At 41.7% G+C, this 24,127-nt stretch overlaps 1 protein-coding gene across 1 annotated transcript in view; it reads right to left on the reverse strand.

The window, feature by feature from the left end:
- Positions 1 to 18,308, reverse strand: part of nrd1a (nardilysin a (N-arginine dibasic convertase)) — a 107,746-nt gene extending 89,438 nt beyond the window's left edge. The window contains exons 1-2 of the mRNA XM_060830451.1: positions 17,765 to 18,308; positions 9,714 to 9,996 (exon numbers count right to left, since the gene is read on the reverse strand). Coding sequence (XP_060686434.1) covers positions 9,714 to 9,996; positions 17,765 to 17,958 — 477 coding nt within the window. The 5' untranslated portion in view covers positions 17,959 to 18,308. The remainder of the gene's footprint in view (positions 1 to 9,713; positions 9,997 to 17,764) is intronic.
- Positions 18,309 to 24,127: the final 5,819 nt, after the last annotated feature.

The following is a 24,127-nucleotide window of genomic DNA, read 5'->3' on the forward strand; positions in this document are numbered from 1 at the left end:
TAACTACCTTTTCCATCTAGATTAACCTAAGCAGCATGAAGATTATACCTGTAGTTCCTGCTCTATACTTCTGTTCCTATTTTGTTGATCTATACTCTTTCCTCCAGTGTGACCATTGTTTAAGGATTTATACACTACTCCTCCCAACATCTTCTTTCTTTTGCTTTTTTTTAAAAAAACCTTTGTCCAAATGGACTCTACATCATCCAAGCCTAGCTCATCTCTCAGAACTGTCTTAATTTCATGCCTTACTTACCCCAATTTTCCTTCCCTCCTGTCTTGCAAAAAGGTCGAAAATCATTAAATGTTAAGTTCCCAGTGTTGATCTCTTTATAACTATGTTTGTGTAATGACAATGAGATTATATCCATTTATGTCTATTTGTGCCAGCAGTTCTCTTACTTATTTTGAACACTTCGTGAACTAAGATAAAAAGCCTTTAGGGTAGTCTTTTTGCAATTTTTTAAACACCCTAACTTTTCTTTGTATTGTGGCACTAATCGCCCCTTACCCCTGATTACCCCTTCTACTCTTGCTGCATTTTACTGTTCTTTCTTTTATTACTGTTTTTGTTTCTTTTTCCCTGCAGGGAGCAGTCGGAAGGAGGAACAGCAGCAGCACAGAATGAGTTTAAAACTCATTGAGCTCAGGGGGCATAGCCAATCTGTGAGGAGCTGTTGGAAGGAGGAACAGTAATAGCAGCAGTACTGAGTGAGTATAAAACTCACAAGAGCTCGGGGAGCACAGACTAGTCTATGGGGAACAGCTGGAAGAAGGAACAGCAGCAGCACAGAGTGAATCTAAAACTCGCTGAGCTCAGGGAGCATGGCCTAATCTGTAGGAAGCAGTCAGAGAAGCAGAACAGCAAGGAGTGAGCACAAAACTCACTGAGCTCAGGGAGCATAACATAGTATACAGGGAGCAGTCAGAGAAGCAGCAGTACAGAGTGGGTATAAAACTCACTGAGCTCGGGGAGCATGGCCTGGTCTGCAGGGAGTGGTTGGAGAAGTAGCAGCATGGTGTGAGGAAAAACTCAGGGCTCACTGTAACTGTGAAAAATACTGGAGTGACGCCACAAGGAAGCTGTGACCTGATTGGCTGGTACAAAATCTGCACTAAGTTTTAAAAAAAAGCTAAGAAGTATTAAGAAATTAATTCACTCATAAGTTTATATAGATTAATAAAGTAACTAAGTAGAGATGGCTGAGCAGGTAATATTGTGTAGGTGTATGATGTGGGAGCTGACAGTTCCCATTGTGAGCTGCAGTGACTACATTTGCAGCATGTGTTGGCTGCTGGAGGAACTCCAGCTCAAAAATGATGATCAGGAATTTGAGCTTCAAATATTGCAGCATGTCCGGAAGGGGAGAGGTACCTGGATGCTTTTGTTTCAGGAGGCAGTCTCACCTGGTAGATTAAGTACTTCAAAATTCAGTCAGTGATTAGGGCATGACTGCAAGTGAGGCAGGTAGGGAGATCCTCAACTCTTGACCTTGAGCAACAGATAGGAGGTACTTGCTCCCTGTGTGGATAAGGAAAAGGGTTGCAGGCAGGATGAGCTAACTGATCAAAGCACCATGGCAAAGGAAGCCATTCAAGAGGTGGGAGCAAAAAGATAAGTAGTACTTATAGGGGATTCTACAATTACGGGGATAGAGAGTATCCTTTGTAAGCAGGATTGAGAGTTCCGCATGGTGTGTTGCCTGTCCAGTGCAGGACATCTCTGACCAGCTTGAAAGGATATTGGAGAAGGAGGGCAAGGATCCAGTTGTTGTGATCCACATTGGGACAAACAACATAGGCAAGGCTAGGAAGGGAATTACCTGTTCGGACTTATGCCCGAAACGTCGATTCTCCTGCTCCTTGGATGCTGCCTGACCTGCTGCGCTTTTCCAGCAACACATTTTTCAGCTCTGATCTCCAGCATCTGCAGTCCTCACTTTCTCCTGTTTGGGGATTATCAAGCACAGATCCTCAAAGGTTATAATCTCCAGATTACTACCAGAGGCACGTGCAAATTGGTTTAGGAGTAAGAAAATTAGGGAAGTAAACACGTAGCTAAGGGAGTGGTATGAGAAAGAGGGGTTCCATTTCATGGGGCATTGGCAACAGTTTTGGAACAAGAGAGATCTGTATCAAAGGGACAGCCTCTACCTGAACCAGTGTTCGAGCGAAAATGATAAATATAGTGGTCACTAGGGCTTTAAACTAGTGAGTTGGGTGGGAGGAATGATTGGAAGTATGGTGCTAAGTAAAAAGGAAAGATGCAGGTTAGCATGAGTGCAGGAGTGTTTAACTCTATGACAAACTATGAATGAATTAAAAAGGAAGCTTAACTCAGACATTATTATTATTGGAGACGTTGGAATTCATAAAGAGGATGCAAAAGCTAGCATAATGGCACTTTGCCAGAACGCTCACAGAATTCGTAACAAGGTAACTGAGTTAATGCACAAATCATCACAAATGAATAGGATGCAGTAGCCACTGCAGAGACACAGTTGCACGATGGTCACAAATGGGAGTTAAATATCCACGTGTACCAGACTATTCAGAAGGTCAGACAGAGAGGTAAGGGAGATGGTGTAGCTCTGATATTAAAGGAAGATATCAGGGTGGTGGTAAGAAATGATATGGTTTTTATGGACAATAAGGTTAAAACGAATAGAATTATGGTCGCTGACCCCAAAGTGCTCCCCCAGTGATACCACAGTCACCTGCCCTGCCTTATTTATCAAGAGTAGGTCTAGTTTTGCAACTTCTCTAGTAGGTACATCCACATACTGAATCAGAAAATTGTCTTGTACACACTTAAGAAATTCCTCTCCATCTAAACCTTTAACACTATGGCAGTCCCAGTCAACATCTGGAAAGTTAAAAACCCCTTTCATAAGTACCCTATTATTCTTACAGATAGCTGAGATCTCCTTACAAGTTTGTTTCTCAATTTCCCTCTATCGGGGGGGGGGCTGTAATACCCCAATAACGTGATCATCCCTTTCTTATTTCTCAGTTCCACCCAAATAACTTCCCTGGATGTATTTCCAGGAATATCTTCCCTCAGCACAGCTGTAATGCTATCCCTTATCAAAAATGCCACTCCCCCTGCTCTCTTGCCTCCCTGTTGTGGTTCTGTTCGCCGAGCTGGAAGTTTTTGTTGCAAACGTTTCGTCCCCTGGCTAGGCGACATCATCAGTGCTCTGGAGCCTCCTGCGAAGCACTTCTTTGATGTTTCTTCCGGTATTTATAGTGGTCTGTCCTTGCCGCTTCTGGGTGTCAGTTTCAGCTGTCCGCTGTAGTGGTTGGTATATTGGGTCCAGGTCGATGTGTCTGTTGATGGAGTTTGTGGATGAAGAAACATCAAAGAAGCGCTTCGCAGGAGGCTCCAGAGCACTGATGATGTCGCCTAGCCAGGGGACGAAACGTTTGCAACAAAAACTTCCAGCTCGGCGAACAGAACCACAACAACGAGCACCCGAGCTACAAATCTTCGCACAAACTCTTGCCTCCCTTTCTATCCTTACTGTAGCATTTGTATCCTGTAACATTAAGCTGCCAGTCCTGCCCATCCCTGAGCTATGTTTCCATAATTGCTATAATATACCAGTCCCATGTTCCTAACCATGCCCTGAGTTCATTTGCCTTCCCTGTTAGGCCCCTTGCATTGAAATAAATGCAGTTTAATTTATTAGTCCTATCTTGTCCCTGCCTGCCCTGACTGTTCGACTCACTTCCGTTCTCAGATGTACCCGTCTCAGATCGATCTCTTTCCTCACTATCTCCCTGGGTCCCACCCCCTACCTTACTAGTTTACATCCTCCCACGCAGTTCTAGCAAATTTCCCTGCCAGTATATTAATCCCCTTCCAATTTAATACAATCTGTCCTTCTTGTACAGGTCACTTCTACCCCAAAAGAGATTCCAATGATCCAAAAATGTGAATCCTTCTCCCATACACCAGCTCCTCAGCCATGCATTCATCTGCTCTATCCTCCTATTCCTGCCCTCACTAGCTCGTAGCACTGGGAGTAATTCAGATATTACTACCCTTGAGGACCTCCTTTTTAAATTTCAGCCTAACTCTCTGTAATCTCCCTTCAGAATCTCAAACTTTTTCCCTTCATATATTGTTGGTTCCAGTGTGGACAATGACCTCTTGCTGGCTCCGCTCCCCCCGTGAGAACGTTCTGCAACCACTCTGAGGCATCCTTGATCCTGGCACCAGGGAAACAACACACCATCCTGCTTTTTCTCTACTGGCCACAGAAACGTCTGTCCGTACCTCTGACTACAGGATCCCCTAACACAATTGATCTCTTGGAAGCTGACATACCCTTTGTTGCATTAGAGCCAGTCTCGATACCAGAAACTTGACTGTTCGTGCAACATTCCCCTGAGAATCCATCACCCCCTACATTTTCCAAAACAGCATACCTGTTTGAAATGGGTATATCCACAAAAGACTCCTGCACTAGCTGCCTACCTCTCTTACCCTTCCTGGAGTTAACCCATCTATGTGACTGTATCTGAGACTTTCCCCCCTTCCTATATCTGCCATCCATCACATACTGTTGCTGTTGCAAATTCCTCATTGCTACTAACTGTCTCTCCAACCGATCCACTCGATCTGATAAGATTCGCATCCAACAGCATTTATGGCAGATATAATCCGCAGTAACCCTTAAACTCTCTTTAAACCCCCACATCTGACAAGAAGTACACATCACTGCAAAGGCCATTTTTGCTCCTTCACAATCTACAGATCCAGAAAATAATACTGCCTTATTCCTCTACAAACACTGCTCCAGGTTAAATTAATAGCTACGGCTTATATTTTAAGTTTAATCAAGAGACTTATCTCCAAAAACATATAATCAAGAAAGAATCCACTATACTCACTGCTGCAGCCTCTCTCTTGGACAGACTTAAAACAACAATTAACTTATCTGATTCTGTGCTATGAGCTTCACCCAACAGTTCCTCCAAGATTAGTTGAGTGGCACAGTGGTTAGCACTGCTGCCTCACAGCGCCAGAGACCCGGGTTCAATTCCCACCTCAGGCGACTTATTGTGTGGAGTTTGCACATTCTCCCCATGTCTGTGTGGGTTTCCTCCATGTGTTCCAGTTTCCTCCCACAGTCCAAAAATGTGCAGGTTAGGTGAATTGGCCATGCTAAATTGCCCATACTGTTAGGTGCAGGGGTAAAAGTAGGGGAATGGGTGTGCTTCAGCAGGTCGGTGTGGACTTGTTGGGCCGAAAGGCCTGTTTCCACACTGTAAGTAATCTAATCTAAAAAAAAGGTTGAATCCATTTGGGTGGAAATTAGAAATTCTAAGAAAAAAAGTCACCGATAGGTGTCATCTGTAGGTCACCAAATAACAATATCACATTGGTATAGGCAATAAACAAAGAATTAACTAATGCCTGTAAAAATGGTACCTCAATTATCATGGGACATTTTAATCTATATGTTGATTGGTCAAACAGATCGTTCAGGGTAGCCTTGAGAAGAGTTCTACAAGGGAGCAGGCTATCCTAGATCTGGTCCTGTGTAAAGAGACAGGAACAATTAATGATCTCATAGTGAGGGACTCTCTTGGAAGGAGTAATCAGAGTATGGTTGAATTTAGAATACAGATGGAAAGTGCAAAGATAAAATCCATAACCAGGGTCCTGTGCTTAAACAAATGGAAACTACAATAGGATGAGGGAGGAGCTGGCTAAAGGAGACAGGAAAACAAAGACTTTATGGTGGGACAGTCAACGAACAGTGGAGGACTTTTGAAGCAATTTTTCCTTGTGCTCAGCAAAAGTATATACCAGTGAAAAGAAAGGACTGTAGAAAAAGGGGTAATCTGTCATGGGTATCTAAGGAAATAAGGGAGGCAATGAAATTGAAAGAGAAGGCATACAAAGTGGCTAAGATCAGTGGGAACCTAAAAGTTTGGGAAAGTTTTAAAGGTCAACAGAATGCCACAAAAAGAGCAATAAAGAAAAGTAGATAGATTATGCAAAAAAAACTAGCTCAGAATATAAAGTCAGATAGCAAACATTTCTATAAATATATAAAACAAAAAAAGGATCAAAGTAAACATTGGTTCTTTTGAGAATGAGAAAGGGAATTCAGTAATGGGATATGAGGAAATTGCCGAGGCATTGAATAGATATTTTGGGTCAGTCTTCACAGTGGAGGACACAAATAAAATGCCATAATTTGACAAATAAACAAAGGTAGGTGAGGACCTGGAAATAATCATTATCTCGAAAGAGATAGCGTTGGGCAAGCTAATGAAGCTAACAGCAGACAAGTCTCCTGATCCTGAGGGTGCTAAAAGAGATGGCAGGAGAAATTGCAAATGCACTTGTGATAATTTTCCAAAATTCACTGGACTCTGGGGCAGTTCCAGCAGATTGGAAAACAGCAAATGTGACACCACTGTAAAAAGGAAGGTAGACAAAAGATGGGGAATTATAGACCATTAGCTTAGCTTCTGTAGTGGGGAAAATGCTCGAGTTTGTTATCAAGGAAGAACCAGCAAGACATCCGGATAGAAATTGTTCTGATGGGCAGACGCAGTATGGGTTCATGAAGGGCAGATCATGCTTAACTAATCTTTTTGCAATTCTATGAAGGCATTATGAACATGGTAGACAATGGGGACCCAGTAAACGTGTACCTGGATTTCCAAAAAGCATTCGACAAAGGTGCTGCACAAAAGGCTGCATAAGATAAAGATGGAAGGTGTTACAAGCAATGTATTAGCATGGATAGAGGATTGGTTAACCGAAAGGAAGCAATGAGTGGGAATAAATGAGTGCTATTCTGGTTGGCAATCAGTGACTAATGGTGTGCGTTAGGGATCAGTACTGGGACTACAATTATTCACAATTTATACATATGATTTGGTGTTGGGGACCACGTGTAGTGTGTCAAAGTTGGCGGATGACACTAAAATGCGTGGCAGAGCAAAGTGTGTAGAGGACTGTGAAACTTTGCAAAGGGACATAGGTAGTTTAAGTGAATGGGCAAAGGTCTGGCAGATGGAGTACAATGTTAATAAATGTGAAGTCATCCATTTTGGTAGGAATAACAGTCAAAAGAACTTACTTGAATGGTAAGAAATTGCAGCATGCTGCGGTGCAGAGGGACCTGGGTGTCCTTCTGCATGAATCACAGAAGGTTGGTCTGCAGGTACAACAGGCAATTAATAAGGTAAATGGAATTTTGTCCTTCATTGCTAAAGGGATTGAGTTTAAAATTACTTGAGAAAGGATGGACTGGCATCAGAAGGGGTGCAGAGGAAGTTCATTCGGTTGATTCCAGTATTGAGGAGGTTATCTTATGAGGAGAGACAGAGTAGACAGAGATTATATTAATTGGAATTAAGAAGTATGAGAGGGGATCTTATAGAAACATATAAGATTATAAAGGGCAAATATAAGATAGAAGTAGAGAGGACGTTTCCACTTGCACTTGAAACTAGGACAGAAAGGCACAGTCTCAAAATTAGGACCAGATTTAGGACCGAATTGAGAAGGAACACCTTCATACTGAGGATTGTGAATCTCTAGAATTTGCTGCCTGTGAAGTGGCTGAGGCTTCGTCAGTAAATGTTTTTAAAGGGAAGACTTTTTGAAGAGTAAAGGAATTAAGGGTAATGGTGAGAGGGTGTGTAAGTGCAGCTGAGGCCACAAAAAGATCAGCCTTGGTGTTACTGAATAGCGGAACAGGCTCGAAGGGCCAGATGGCCACTCCTGCTCCTAGTTCTAATGTTCCCTCTCACCCTGCTTAGGTTCCCATGCCCCGGCTAATCTAGTTTACATCTGTTCAAGCACACCAGCAAATACTATCTGAACTGTAGGCCATTTTTATGATACCCTTCAGCAAATCATCAAGGTTTCTTTAATAACACTACCAAAACCAGGAAGTTTGATTAAGTCTAAAGAAAAGACTTAAGCCTTAAGGAAACATCAGAACCTCCAAGTCACACCCAGCATCCTGATTTCAAAACAAATTGCAAGTGCTTCAATCATTGGATCGAAGACTTGTAACTCCCTATCTAACTTTAGGAGTATCTCCACTATAAGAGCCTATAGCAGTTCAAAATGAAAATTCATCACCATTTTCTCAATGAACAAATTTGGCAATTGCAATAAAGTTGGCCTTGCCAGCAGTGTCCTTTTTCCAAGAATGAATAATAAAAGACAAGAGCAACACAACGTACAGGTTCAGCCAGGTCTATTTAAAAATGGTTTAGCCATTTATCACTAATATACATTCAAGTATATGGGTAGAGAACAAAACATGGAAATCAGCAGAGATGGCCTTATATTTGATTAACACAATAGGAATAGTGAGAACAAGTGAGATGATATGTCAAGGTGGCGGCAGTGAATACGGATTCCGGACCTGACATTCCGGAGGGACAAATTAAGGGTGATAGAAGGACAATGAATTCAAAGGAAAGAAAGTATGGTGAATTCAGGTGGAGTTTAAAAGATGGGAAGCTGCTTGACACAGAGACTAAGGGAATTGTGGTAAGAAATGTTTTAATAGTATTGGAGACAGCAGAAGAAAAATTAGGATTTTAAATAGTCAAGTGGACACGAACAAGGTAAAATGCAAAAATGGACAAAGTATCAAAACATCATGGAGAAGACCAAAAAGTCAATTGGTAATAAAAATGACATTTCCATTGTACCTCTCTAGGCAAGGCAGATGTTCGAAGTTATAGTTAGACAGGAACATTTCATTCAGGGGGAAAATGTCATCATAGGTTTGCATCAGTCATAATGGCAAAATAAATCATCCACAATGAGTTCATGGATGTCAAGTGTCTTGTCATAACAGGCATACTGAATGGACACGTAATAAATATCAGCTGGCAAAGGTTAACTGTCCCCTTGGATAGATTTACATTACAGGTTCACAGAGGGTGTAAAATAGTTTTCATTTTGCACCAATACTAAACTTGTGAAGAGTTAATGCACACCTCAGGCACATGCTGACACTGGAGTAGAGGGGAGTGCAGCTCTTCCCCTAAGTGTCTTAATCCACATTGCTTCAATGACAGATCAGATTACAATTAAATGAGAACTGTTCTAGTGTAAAAATGCACTCTTACTTACAAATGGAAACAAACAAAATAAGGTCACCAACATAAATTTAAACAGAATGTAAAGGTAGAGTCACCATAGTCTTACCAGACCATAGGGCTGCTCTCTCATTAGAGAGGAATGACTGATGATGGTTTAACCTGAAGGTCACTACGCCTCAGGCAAGGGGAGAGGTTGCAAAGTAGAATCCTTCATGGTAATCTCAGCCGGTGTGGGAATGGAACCCACGCTTTAGGTATCACTCTGTATTACAAACCACCTGTCCAGCCAACTGAGATAACCGACCCCTAAACGGGAAGTATATGCTAAAGAATTCATAGATAACCCTAAACTTTCCAGTTGAAATATTCATACACACTTTAACTTCTCGGAGATACTCATTGCTGTGATGTTTTGAGTTTTATAACTGCAAGTGCATATATTTCAACTGAGTTCTTCTCATGGCATCAAGAATCTCACCATCACTTCTTGCTGCCCATTAGATTGTAGCTGTACTATTGCTACTCTTCATGGTCACTTATGTGATTTTTTTAAAAAACTTAATTATATTTTAAAAATACAGAAAAGATTTAGTTTCACCAAAATAAATGTTTACCTGCTTTTCGGAATTTTTTTTGCTTCCAGTACATGATCCAGCTAACTCTCCAAATTCATCATCATAATCCTCAAGATGTTCTTCTATAGATTCACCATCTGAGGGACTCTCAGAACCCTCATCATCATTGTCACTTTCCTCTTCTTCAGTCTGCATGACTGAATCAGACATTTCTTCCTCTTCTTCTTCTTCATCTTCTTCCTCATCTTCTGCTTCATCACCTCCTCCAGTAGACATGTCAGAAATTAAAAGCGTGCTTAAACCATTTTCAAGTTTAATATACCTGAAATATAGTTTGAAAGTATACCTTAAACAAATCTTTTTCATATAAAATCAGTATTTCATACCACAAGAGATAAAAGTGTAAACATTCCTTAAAATGTGGTTTTTGTTCTTAGCCACATTCTATTTCATAATTATACAGCAAATTTTCTTTGAATTCATATGCTGAGATTTTACCCTCATGCATGTTCATGACCTTATGTTTTTTATGTTTAAATACTTAATGCTTTTTTGAGCTTTGGTCCACTTTGGTCAGTCTAGTGTTGGTGCTTGCAACCCAAGACTTCATCCCCACATCACCACATCCACAGTAGGCCATAACTTTCTTTAGTAGTTCTATAAATTATATTCACTGTTATAGAACAAAGGACTGTGGATGCTGGAGATCTGAAACAAAAACATACAGTGCTGGAGAAAGCATCTATAGAGAGAGAAGCAGAGTAAATGGTGTGAGTCCAGTGACCCTTCATCAGAATTGATCTGCTGAGTTTCTCCAATATTTTCTGTTTTTACATTCACCATTAGTTACACTCCACTTGCTTTTTTAATTGTATTGTTGATTTTGCAAGATAAGTTGCAAGCATCAACAGCAACATCACAACAAGGGAAACAGGGCCTCTGGGATCTAAGAGAACAAGAAAAGCAACTGAATATCTACTTAAGCAGATTGCAGATTATGAATTAATGGTGCAGGGATTGAGAGTAAATTGTAAATTAAAGGAATTACATTAAATATCAAATCAGGTACAGAAAAAAGAGAAACAATGGATGGGAGAAGAAGACAGAACAATGGTAAATAGAAAATTTACCATTTTAAACTTTATAAAATCTCAAAAAACTAAAACCTTTAAGAATGAAACCTTGGGTTTCTAATAGTTAATTTTCAATTCTTGAAAAGTTGACTGGAATAATTAACAGTGTCACTTCATTAAGAAGAGGACTGAGACTTGAAACTAAAATAAAAGCAAAATACTGCAGATGCTGAAAATCAAGTAAAAAGTTCAATTACTATCAGTAAAGAAGTAGTATTAGACAAACTAATGGGCTAAAGGCAGGTAAGTCCCCTACCTCAGGAAAGATATTATCAAGCTGGAGAGGGTTCAAAAATGATTTACCAGGATGTTGCCAGGTATGGAAGGTTTGTGTTATAAAGAAATGCTGGATAGGCTATGACGTTTTTCACTGGAGCTTGGGGGGGTTGAGAGGTGACCTTGAGAAAGTGTATACTGTATAAGCAGGTAAGGAGAGAGTTAAGTTCTGAGTTTTCTGAAACAAGAGGTTCAGCTGAGCATGACTCAGATCAGATAAGAACTTATAGTTAACAATGGGGTGCTGGAGGCAAGGGTAATGGCTTAACAAGGTGGAAAAGCATTCATTATATAGAGTCATTTTACAGGATGAGGTAGCATTCAGTATGTAACATCAGTTAACAAGGTGAGAAGTATTCATTATGTGAAGTCAGTTATTCATTGTGTAACTGCAGATAGCTTAATCTTTACTATTGATACTCACTGACTAACAGTCAATTAATATATATGTCACCTTATCTGGATGCTCCTCCCTGTAAAATGACTATATAGTTCATTGAGAAACTACTGTTCCAGAGAAGACAGTGAACTCATATCTCTGTGCACACGGGTGATCATTCTCTCTCCCTCCAGAGCCCGGAGTAAAGATGAAGGAGGTAAAACTATACTGAGTCTTTGAGCATTTTGCTTTGACGGGGGGGGGGGGGGGGGGGGGGGGGGGGGGGGACGACAACCTGATAGAAGTTTATAAAAGAAGAGAGTGGTATAGATAAAGTTGATGGTAGTTGTCTTTTCCCTAAGATGGGAAATTTCAAGACCAGGGGACACAATTATAAGGTGAAAGGAGAGAGATTTTAAAAGACGTAGAGACAATTACAACATTTAAAAGACATTTGAGTGGATGCACAAATAGGAAAGATTTGGAGGAATATGGGCCAGAAGCAGGTGGGGGGAACTAGCTTAGTTTGGGATTATGTTTGGACCGAAGGGTCTATATTCATGCTGTATGATCTACTTTAAGTAGCTAGAGATAGTGGATGTGGTCATGAATGGACAGGCATTAATTTTCCAAAAATCCTTGGATTCTGGAAAAGTACCATAGGATTGAAAAACTGCTAATGTGACACCTCTATTCAAAATGAGAAGGGAGCAAAAACCAGGTAATGATATGTCAAGTAATTAGAGTAGTATTGTAGGAAAAAAAAGTGTTGAATCAGTCATGAAAGAAGCAGTAGCAACACATTTGGAAAATCATTCTAATCAAAGAGAGTCAGCATGGCCTAATGAAAAGGAAATCATGTCTGACTAGTTTATTAGTTTTTTTTTTAAAATTCCATTCAGAGTGCATACAGGGGACCAGTATATGTGTTGCATTTTGACTTCCAGAAGGCGCTCAACAAGGTACTACATAAAAGTTTAGGTAATCAGTTAAGAGCCCACACTGTGGAAGTATATATTGGCTATAGATAAAGAATTGGCTACTGGGCAGAAAACAGTGAGTGGGGATAAGGGGTTCTTTTTCATGTTGGTGACCTTTAATCAGAGTAGTTCTACAGGGATCAGTTCTGGGGCCACAAATGTTTATAATACATATCAATGGTTTGGAGGAAGGAAGTGAATATATTGTTGCCACATTTGCAAATGACAAAAAAATGTGGAAAAGCAAGTTGCGAATGGGTTGTAAAGAGTTTAGATAGAGATGTTGATAGTTTAAGAAAGTGGGCAAGGAGTTGGCAAATGGAGTACAATGTGGGAAGACACAAAGTTATTTGTTCTGGAAGGGAGAACAGAAGAACAGTATCATTTAAATGAATAAAACCTGCAGAAAGCTGCAATACAAAGTAACTTGGGGTGCTTATGCATCGAACATGGAAAGCTAGCACACAGATGTTGCTTATACTCAGCAAGGCTAATGGAATGCTGGCCTTAATTTCAAGAGGTTTATAGTATGAGTAGCAAAATCTGACTGCAACTGTACAATGTGTGGTGAGATCACATCTGGAGTAGTGAGGTCAGTTTTGGTCACTTTACTTAAGGAAAGATATTATTTCATTGGAGGCATTTTAGAGAAGGTTTGCTAGGATGATCCCCAGTATGGCCAGACTGTCTTAATTGCAAAGCAGACCCGAGGGATCAAATAGCCTACTTTTGTTCCTATTTCTTATGGTCTAACTCAAAATGTTAACTCTGTTTTGGTCTGTACAGATGATGCCAAGTCTGCTGAGAAGTGTTTTATTTCAAGTTTAGACCAGACAATGTGACTTAATTATTTTGCTGCAAGTTTACATTATATCTACTCTGCAGGTACATTCACCATTCACAAGTCAAAATGCTTTGAGTGGCATTGCATTCCTGAACCTGTAGGTGTTTTATTGAATGAATGCTGGAGACGCAATAATTTAAATCCTCTCAACTTTTAACAAAATCAGAATGTATCTGGTAGATTAGATTTACACCAACCTGACGTTCTTTTGAATCACCATCTGTGATTGTTGAGTGTTTAGCTAATCAGTGGACTGAATAGCACAGTTCATATTCACCAATTCAAATCATGACGGTTAAACAGTCTAACATCCAAAACTGAAATCAGACAAGTGCTTCAAATAACTTCGGAGCACACAGAGAGTGTGACAAAGTGTCACTTCAATATGCTAGATCATTAAGGGTCTAGGTTAAACTATGCATTTCTAAAATGACAGAAACCTAAAATGTAAATTCTGTCAAATTTGTTCAAAGATCAATCCATCCAACATAAACAAATTTTAATTCCACAGTCAGAGAATTCTAGGCTGACAAACCGCTTGAGATTTGCTTACAGTTTGTAGCAACACTACAATGATCTTAAATTTGTGGGTTTCTTTCCATTTTCATCACATTGTATCATTTCTGTGTGACATCTCAAGTCACAACAAATTTAACAAAAGTTTTGAAGTTTAAGAAAACATATGATAATGCAGACCTATGACAATAACTTGGGAAGACAGCAGTATAACAATACTGGTCACATTCCTATACAAAGGTCAGTAAAAGTATGACTCACAAGTCAGTGGGGTAATTGCATTTTAACAATATTGAACACAGTTATATGAAAGAGTATCCTACTATAGGAACATTTTAAAGCATTCAGTAACAGTATAGATAATACAAATCTATTGTATGTGGAAACATTGCAAGTGATGGAAATCTAAAATACAGAAAATACTTGACGAAGATAGATAGGGTAGTGACGGTGGCATTTGGTATGCTTGCCTTTAAGGGTCAGTGCATTGAGTATAGGACTTAGGAGGTTGTGCTGCAGCTGTGCAAGACAATGGTTAGGCCACTTTTGGAATAGCATATTCTATTCTGGTCTCCCAGCTATAGGAAGGATGTTGTAAAACTTGAAAGGGTTCAGGAAAGAGTTACAAGGGTGTTGCCAGGGTTAGCGGGTTCAAGTTATACAGAGGGACTGAATAGGCTGGGAGACAAAAAAAATACTGCAGATGCTGGAATCCAAAGTAGACAAACAGGAACTGAAAGAACACAGCAAGCCAAGCAGTTTCAGGAGGTGGAGAAGTCATTGTTTCGGGTATAACCCTTCTTCAGAAGGGGCTATTTTCCTTGCAGTGTCAAAGCTGAAGGCTGATCTTATAGAAGTTTAAAATTCTTGAGGGGCAAGGATAGGATAAATAGATACAGTAATTTCCCTGGGATGGGGGAGTCCAAACTTAGAGGACACTGGTTTAAGATGAGAGGGGAAAAATTTTAAAAGGACCTAATTGGCAACTCTTTAACGCAAAGAGTGGTGCGTGTATGAAATGAGCTGCCAAAGGAATTGCTGGAGGCTGGTACAATTATAACATTTAAAAGACATGGGATGGAATGAATAGGAAGAGTTTAGATGGATATGGACCAGATGCTGACAAATGGGACTAGATTTATTTAGGATATCTGGTCAGCATGGATAATTTGGGCCAAAGTGTCTATTTCTGTGCTGTACATCTCTATGACTCTATAAATGCTCAACATATCTGTGGAGAGAGGAGATCTAATGTGAACTCCCCAGATGCTACTAGACCTGCACAGATCAACTGCACTCCTTTCAAGTAATATAGTGAGAAAATAATACACCAGGTAAGTACGAAAGGCTTAAGTCTCAAAAATACAGGTGTATTACACTTACTAAGTGAAAAACAGCACTGTAACTGTATAAATTTATGGACTCACCTGGAGTAACTGCATTGTAACAATATGGCTGCATCAGAAAGCTCTAGGAATCAGATACAATAACAGCATAATTTTCTTTGCTAAATTAATTAGCAGGTCAATTGGATTATCAATCCTACAGTTGGTTTTACTGGTAGAGTATTAAAATTTTCAACCAAGGTAACATTTTTAAACTGATTTGAACCCTCATTCACTTCTTATCAGCTATTCTGATTATTAGTCGAAAAGTGAATCTTCATCAGTATGAAGAGCTGATGCTCGAAACGTCAACTCTCCTGCTCCTCGGATGCTGCCGCACCAGCTGTGCTTTTCCAGCACCACACTTTTTGACTTTAATCTCCAGCATCTGCAGTCCTCACTTTCTCCTATTCTGATTATTAGTTCAGTAATATAACCACTACACTGTTGTTCCTAGATTCATGGGAGTCTGTGCCCAGGAATAACTTTCTCCAGTACTCTGTAGGCAAGGGGCTCCAAAGATTCACAATTCTCAGAAGAAATTCCTCTTAATTTCAGACTTAAATTGGTGCCTCAATATTTTGAAACCAAGCTCTCTGGTCCTAGACTCTCCCATGAGAGCAAACATCTTTTCAGCATTTATCCTGTTAAGCATCTTAAGAATCCTATATGTTTCAGTTAGGTCACTTCATTCTACTAAATTCTAATGACTCCCAATCTGTTTAACCTTTGTTCATATGATAATCTCTAATTAAATAATTTTGTGTGTAAATGTTGTACATATGTAAAAAACCAGAAGGGTCCAAAATAACATGATAAATCACCATATAACTCATTTTGTTTGTGTTGCAGGAAAATCGACACTTCGTCGATTTTCGTCAAAAGCCCTTCATCAGGAATAGAGGCAGGGTGTCAGCAGAGTGGAGAGAAAAATGAGAGGAGGGGTGGGGGTGGGGAGAAAGTAGCATAGAGTACAATAGGTGAATGGGGGTGGGGATGGAGGTTGATAGGTCAGAGAGGAGGGTGGGGGAAGGTAGCAAAGCTTACAATGGGTGAGTGAGGTGGGGATGAAGGTGACAGGTCAGAGAGGAGGGTGAAGTGGCTAGGTGGAAGGGAAGATAGGCAGATAGGGCAGGTTAGGAGGGCGGTGCTGAGCTGGAAGGCTGGAGCTGGGATAAAGTGGGGGAAGGGGAAGTGAGGAAACTGGTGAAATCCACATTGATGCCATGGGGTTGAAGTCTTCCGAGGCAGAAGATGAGGCGTTCTTCCTCCAGGCGTCAGGTGGTGAGGGAGCAGCAGTAGAGGAGGCCCAAGACCTGCATGTCCTCGGCAGAGTGGGAGGGGAGTTGAAATGTTGGGCCACAGGGCAGTGGGATTGATTGGTGCGGAAGTCCCAGAGATGTTCCCTAAAGCGCTCTGCTAGGAGGCGTCCAGTCTCGCCAATGTAGAAGAGACCACATCGGGAGCAATGAATACAATAATTTTTTTCCTAAGGGATAGATATTAATTGAGTGAGATCTCACTGCTCTACTCAAATTAGTAGCATGGGATAATTTACACCTATTTAAGAAATACAATAGTTTAACATCTAATTAAATAAATGACATCTCAACAACACAGTACTCTTTGTACTGGACTATCAGAGCTGTCACCTTTTTGATTAGATGTTACTGTACTGAAAATTCAGGTTCAGTTATGTGTTCAAATCACGGTAGTTTGGTTTGAACCCAAAAACATGTAAGAGAAGAAAAGAAGTATTACTATTGAGCCAGAATAGGTAATAATGTGGCATAAGTTCATATGAAACACTGAGATCTATGTTTTAATTTAATTCATTTTTAAAAAATATAAGCAATTTTAAGTAATCAAAAGTGGACAGCTGTGGGACATAGTTTATTACTGTATGTGTATTCACTATATAGATGTGTAATTCACATCCCATGCATATAACATCCATGGCTGTGTATCATGAAGTAAGAAACAATATGCTGCAACAAGAACTAGTTCTAAGCAAATAGTATCTAGACATTGCTGTTGAAAATATTGATCATGTTAGAAACATTCTACTTTTCAGAATAATTTCTTCTCAAAAGTATATTGTTGTATAAATCGCTTTCCTGTCTCCAAATAATTTTATAACTGAGACCCCTCAAAACGTTTGACACTGCAATTATCAGCTGTCTATTCACCCATCAAAATATTGTTACGAGTGAAAAGTGACCAACTTTCTACCTTGGCTGGAAGAACGTTTGCCTCTTCAGCGTTCACTACATTTTTTGATTTCTTGAATTTGATACGTTCTTAATACGAGTTTTAAAAAGCTTCCTGAATGTATTCTACTCTTAACAAAAATCAGGTCAGCAACTTACTCCCAGATCATCGGTTTTTTTTTCAAAATGAGAAAACATTTCCGTGGGAGCAGGGAAAGGTGGCAGTCCCCGCTCTGGATTACATTGTAGCTTATCCATTCCCAGCACGAATGGATAAGGATACAAGTCGTTCTTCTGGTGTTTTTTTTAAACTCCAGAAGCTGGAGTAGGCTGTCTACGGGAAGAGTGTTGTTCAGGCTGTTTTTACCTGTACTCTTTGGGGTCGTTGGGAGATTTGACAATGCCCGGATCGCCGCGATTCTTCTCGGGATTAAACTCCTCCCCCTGTCCCTGCTCCTGCTCCTGCTCCGAAGTGTCCACTGCTGCTGTCGCCGCCGTAACAGAATCTACATTCTGACCTTTTTCTCGAATCGACGATTTGGACTTGTTCCTCACAGGCATGGCCAGGTGCCGCCACACAGCCCGGGGAGGCGAGAGGCACGACGCGGCCGATCCGGCTAACGCGAGCTGCGGGCACCGGCTGCTGCTGCCGCCGCCACCAGCTGAAGGCCTCGACCACCACGCCGCCCAGCCCGTTAACCTTGAAAACAGTTTAAATGCTGCAACAGACCGTTTATAAAACGTAATCAGGCCCGTCGTAATGTGAATAAATAAACAAACAAAGCCCTGCCCGGGTCACCCAGTAAATGAATAGGTATTGCGGCCTGATCCCTCGGCTATAAGGTGGTATCTAATTGGAGCACTGAGCCACTTGACACTCGGCCTCGAAAGGAAACCAGCAAACCGTTCGCACCGTTCTACCAACCCGGCTCGTTCCCGTGGGCGGGACCAGGCACCGATAGCTCCGCCCCCTTCATCCTAATGGGGAGTTTTTGCCCCGAGTGACGTGTTTGTATGGTTCGGCTACATGTCAATCATCGGTCTCGGGCTATCATGCTTGGTTGTGAAGCTGCTGCTTGGTGACACATTGTTGACTCGCCGCCAGAGGAAGCCCCCAGTGGTAGCACGAACAGAGAGTGCAATCGCTGCAACTCCTCCCCTCCGTCCGCCAACACGCACTCGCACTCCATCAAACTTCCTCACATTTTACTACTCCCACCCGGAACTCTTGTCATTCGCCTCCTACACTGTTCCAGTGAAACTCGAATTAGGATGGAAGAACAGCATCTCATGTTTCCATCAAGCACGTGGGAAGTCAATAATCTCAAATTATAAATCTGCCTTTTTTTTTGTTTTTAGATTGCAATTGTTAATGATTTTGCTTCTCTAGTTTACACATATAGATTTTTTTTTAACCAACGATACAATTGCAAGCTATCAGTTGCTAAAGGTGCTAAGGAAGTTCAATTTCCTTCTTGAGCCATAAATAGACTTTCACTCTTAACATTATAGATTAATAGAAATCATAACTCTTGGCATTATTCAACCTGCTTTAATTCTTACGATGTTTAAGTGTTCCTGTGTCTATTTTACTCGTATTGTTCAAATGTTGCATCGAGTGCAAAGGTGACAAAGCGAAGAGATTGGTAAAAGGATGGAGCAAGAAAGGAAGGGGAATTCCAAAATATAATGTGACAAGTATTTGAATACTCTGAAAGGGGTAAATACCTTAATGGTTGGCACATCTCTTAATTTTTATATACTTTGTTCGGCAAGCCTTGGCTTTGACTTAGATAGAGTCATACAGCATGGAAACATACCTTTGATCCAACTTATCCATGCTAACCAGGTTTCCCAATCTAAATTAGTCCCATTTGCCTGTGTTTGGCCCATATCTCTCTAAACCTTTCCTATTCATGTAGTGTCCAAATCCATAACGCAACAATTAATATTTTAGCACTGTTATTAATCAAAAATACCAGATTAGAACTTTTCAAACATCACTGTTTATTTAAGGTGGGTACCAATTCTACTCAATGCCCAGTCATAGGAGTGAATCCCACTATAGAAAGATTGCCATCTGGGTGAACAGAGGCAATGCTGCCTTAGATGTCCTGAACTTTAGGATGGATTATACATTGTAAGTTTAAGTTTTAAGTTGATTTAAGTTTTTTACAGCATGTTGAAAACAGATTTATATTACATCTTTGGTGTGATTCATATTTGCTGTCAGGATCTGAGTAATATCACATTTGATATGTTCTCAGGTTTTGGGTAATTCTAGAAACTCTGTCTTAATGGCTTGAAGGTAGAAGAAAGAAGGTAGTGGTAAAGGGTTGCTTTTCAGACTGGAAGCCTGGAGGAGTGCCACAAGGATCAGTGTGGGTCCACTACCTTTTGTCATTTATATAAACGATTTGGATATGAACATAGTTAAGTTTGTAGATGACACCAAAATTAGAGGTGTAGTTGATAGCAAAGAAGGTTACCTCAGAGTACAATGGAATCTTGATTAGATGGGCCAATGGGCTGAGGAGTGACAGATGGAGTTTAATTTAGATAAATGCGAGGTGCTGCATTTGGAAAAGCAAATCAGAGTCGGACTGATACACTTAATGGTAAGGTCTTAAGGAGTGCTCCTGAACAAAGAGACCTTGGCCTGCAGGTTCATAGTTCCTTGAAAGTAGAGTAGCAGGTACATAGGATAGTGAAGAAGGCATTTGGTATGCTTTTCTTTATTGGTCAGAGTATTGAGTATAGGAGTTGGGAGGTCATGTTGCAACTGTACAGGACATTGGTTAGGCCACTTTCAGAATATTGCATGCAATACTGGTCTCCTTCCAACCAGAAGGATGTTGTGAAACTTAAAAGGGTTCAGAAAAGATTTACAAAGATGTTGCCAGGTTTGGAGGATTTGAGGTATAGGGAAAGGCTGAGTAGGTTGGGGCTGTTTTCCCTGGAGTGCGGAGGCTGAGGGGTGACTTTATAGAGGTTTATAAAATCATGAGGGGCCTGGATAGGATAAATAAACAAAGTATTTTTCCTGGGGTAGGTGAGTCCAGAACACAAGGGCATAAGTTAGGCTGAGAGGGGAAAGATATAAAAGGGACATGCACAGAGTGGCACATGTATGGAATGAGCTGCCAGAGGAAGTGCTGGAGACTGGTACAATTGCAGCATTTAAAAGTCAACTGGATATGTATATGAACAAGAAGGATGTAGAGGGATATGGGCCAAGTGCTGGCAACTTGGACTAGATTAGGTTGGGTTATCTGGGGTCAGCATGGACAAGTTGGACCGAAGGTTCTGTTTCTGTGCTGTATTTTTCTATGACTCTATATGCCTTCTTAAACCTCTGGAGTCCTTGCAGTAATGACGCTCCCACTGAGTTCAATAAGATAGTTAGCCATAGCTCACAGAGATCTGTCTCCAGTAGAGAGATACATATTGATCATATGCAGTTTGACAGCCATTATTCCACAAGTGATCACTCACCACTGCAGAGCTCAGAGTAGAGTACTTGTTTAAGGTGTTTGTATTGGCGTGGACAAAGTGACAGCTGTTTGCATGTGACCAGTGGCTTGATACTGGGGATATTGGCCTGGGAAAGAACGTTTGCGTCTATCCTCTAATGGATTTGCAGAATTTTGCAAAGGCAGCGTTGGTGATAACTCTCAAGGGATTTGCAGCATCTACTGTACATGGTCCATGTTTCTGATGCATACAGGAAGTTGAGGACCATGGTTGCTGTGTAGACCATGAGTTCATTGCTAGGTTTCAGTCTTGGGGTTCAAACACTCTGCTCCTCAGTGTCTGAAGGCTGCACCGGCACTTTGGAGTCAATGTTGGATTGCATCAATATCTGCCCACACCAAAAGGAGGCTCCCAAGGCATAGGAAATGACCTATGTTTTCCAGGGGCTCACCATAGATTTTGATAGTCAAATGCCAGTGCTTTGTGGCAGGAGTAGGCTGATAGGGAACCATCATTTTCCAGATATTTATTCTGAGACCTATTCTCTTATGCCTTGGTGAATGTGTTGACAACAGTTTGTAGCTCGTCATCTGTGTGTGTGTGCACATGCAAGCGTCATCTGTATACTGCAGCTTGATGACAGAAGTTGGGGTGGTCCTAGGTATGGCTTGAAGTCATTGAAGATTGTACTATTTTCCACTTATCATCTAGGTTAGCTCCACCCAAGCAGGAGCTTCATGGAGATGGAGTGGAGTGTTGCAGCGAGAAATAGAGTTATGTAGCATAGGGCTTCCTAAACAAGTGATTTACTAAGAGCTCTGCAATGGTCAGCCATCATTCAAGGGCAGAGAAAACACCAGTCACTTTGAACTTCACTGAGTAGAGCATATGGAGGCCAAGAGCAAGCATAAGAAATAGCATGCAGGATTCAGACCAAACACTGCCATACGAAAAACCACCTTCCCCATCTCCAGCAGAGTCTGCAGCTCCAAGATTGAACAGTTATGCTGTCGCAGAACCCATCCCCCTTAGATTGAAGCAAGTCACCCTTGACCCTGAGAGACTGTCAAAGAAGAAAGAAGATTCCACTTGGGGATAAGGTCAGAAGGCACGACTCTATGAATTACCACAGCCCAGACAGAGATTGAACTTGCACCATTGGTATAATACTGTACCATACTCTAGCCCTCTAGGAGAAAGTGAGGACTGCAGATGCTGGAGGTCAGAGCTGAAAATGTGTTGCTGGAAAAGTGCAAGGTGGGGGGAGGGAAAATGAGGAACCTGGAGAAATCGGAGTTCATCCCTTGTAGTTGGAGGGTTCCTAGGCGGAAGATGAGGCGCCCTTCCTCCAGCTGTCATGTTGCTGTGGTCTGGGGATGGAGGAGTCCAAGGACCTGCATGTCCTAGGTGGAGTGGAAGGGGGAGTTGAAGTGTTGAGCCACGGGGTGGTTGGGTTGGTTGGTCCGGTGTCCCAGAGGTGTTCTCTGAAACGTTCCGCAAGTAGGCAGCATGTCTCCCACATGGGGTGCAGCGGATGCAGTAAATGATGTGTGTGGAGGTGCAGGTGAATTTATGGTGGATATGGAAGGATCCCTTGGGGCCTTGGAGGGAAGTAAGGGGAGAGATATGGGCGCAAGTTTTGCATTTCTTGCTGTTGCAGGGGAAGGTGCCGGGAGTGGAGGTTGGGTTGGTGGGGGGTGTGGACCTGACAAGGGAGTCACGGAGGGAGTGGACTTTTCGGAACGCTGATAGGGGAGGGGAGGGAAATACATCCCTGGTGGTGGGGTCCGTTTGGAGGTGGCGGAAATGACGACGGATGATACGATGGATATGGAGGTTGGTGGGGTGGTAGGTGAGGACCAGTGGGGTTCTGTCCTGGTGGCAATTGGAGGAGCGGGAAGTGGAGGAGATGCGGTGGAGAGCATCGTCGACCACATCTAGGGGGAAATTGCAGTCTTTGAAGAAGGAGGCCATCTGGGTTGTTCGGTATTGGAACTGCTCCTCCTGGAACAGATGCGGCGGAGAAGAAGGAATTGGGAATATGGGATGGCATTTTTACAGGGGGCAGGGTGGGAGGAGGTGTAGTCTAGGTAGCTGTGGGAGTCAGTTGGTTTATAGTAAATGTCCGTGTTGATTCGGTTGCCCAAAATAGAAATGGAGAGGTCTAGGAAGGGGAGGGAGGAGTCTGAGACGGTCCAGGTAAATTTGAGGTCGGGGTGGAAGGTGTTAGTAAAGTGGATGAACTGTTCAACCTCCTTGTAGGAGCATGAGGCAGCGCCAATATAGTCATCGATGTAGCGGAGGAAAAGGTGGGGGATGGTGCCAGTGTAGCTGCGGAAGATGGACTGTTCCACATATCCTACGAAGAGGCAGGCATAGCTGGGGCCCATGCGGGTGCCTATGGCTACTCCTTTGGTTTGGAGGAAGTGGGAGGATTGGAAAGAGAAGTTGTTCAGAGTGAGGACCAGTTCAGTCAGTCGAAGGAGGGTGTCAGTGGAAGGGTACTGGTTGGTACAGCGGGAAAGGAAGAAGCGGAGGGCTTTGAGGCCTTCGTGATGGGGAGTGGAGGTGTACAGGGACTGAATGTCCATGGTGAAGATAAGGCGTTGGGGACTGGGGAAGCGAAAATCATGGAGGAGGTGGATGGTGTGGGTGGTGTCCCAAACGTAGGTGGGGAGTTCTTGGACTAAGGGTGACAGGACCGTGTCAAGGTATGCAGAGATGAGTTCAGTGGGGCAGGAGCAGGCTCTAGCCCTCTAACCAAATAAAGTCATCAGTCCCCACTGTTCAGTGAGGGATTCAAAGGTAATAATGAAACATTAACAATGATATATGACTAGGATGGACATTTCAAAACAATGCTATTCCTATGATATTCCTGCAGTTGTCCTTGCTGGTGGAGGTTGTAATGAAGAAAAAAATGCTTGAAATCTATGCACGTACATATAATTCATTTAGCCTAATTTATTTTTCAGTAAGAATTGTCCAGTTGGTGGGGGCATGCTAGTATCCATAATTGTAAGCTGCATTATTTCAACCTGTTGAATTCCAACAATACTGCTATGCATGCTTGAAGTTTCCCAAAGCTTTACACAACCAACCTGAACCTATATCAAGTGGACTAGGCTTGTATGTGTCGGGCAAACAAAAGTTTCCTAAGCTTTTACTCTAACTTTTTTTTTGTATTTACTTTATATTCTGACAAAGACTCATTACAGTTTTTGCTACTCCAAACTGTGTTTTTGTTCACATCATA

The sequence above is a fragment of the Hemiscyllium ocellatum genome, chromosome 9 (assembly GCF_020745735.1).
Source record: "Hemiscyllium ocellatum isolate sHemOce1 chromosome 9, sHemOce1.pat.X.cur, whole genome shotgun sequence".
In the NCBI taxonomy this organism is placed as follows: domain Eukaryota; kingdom Metazoa; phylum Chordata; class Chondrichthyes; order Orectolobiformes; family Hemiscylliidae; genus Hemiscyllium; species Hemiscyllium ocellatum.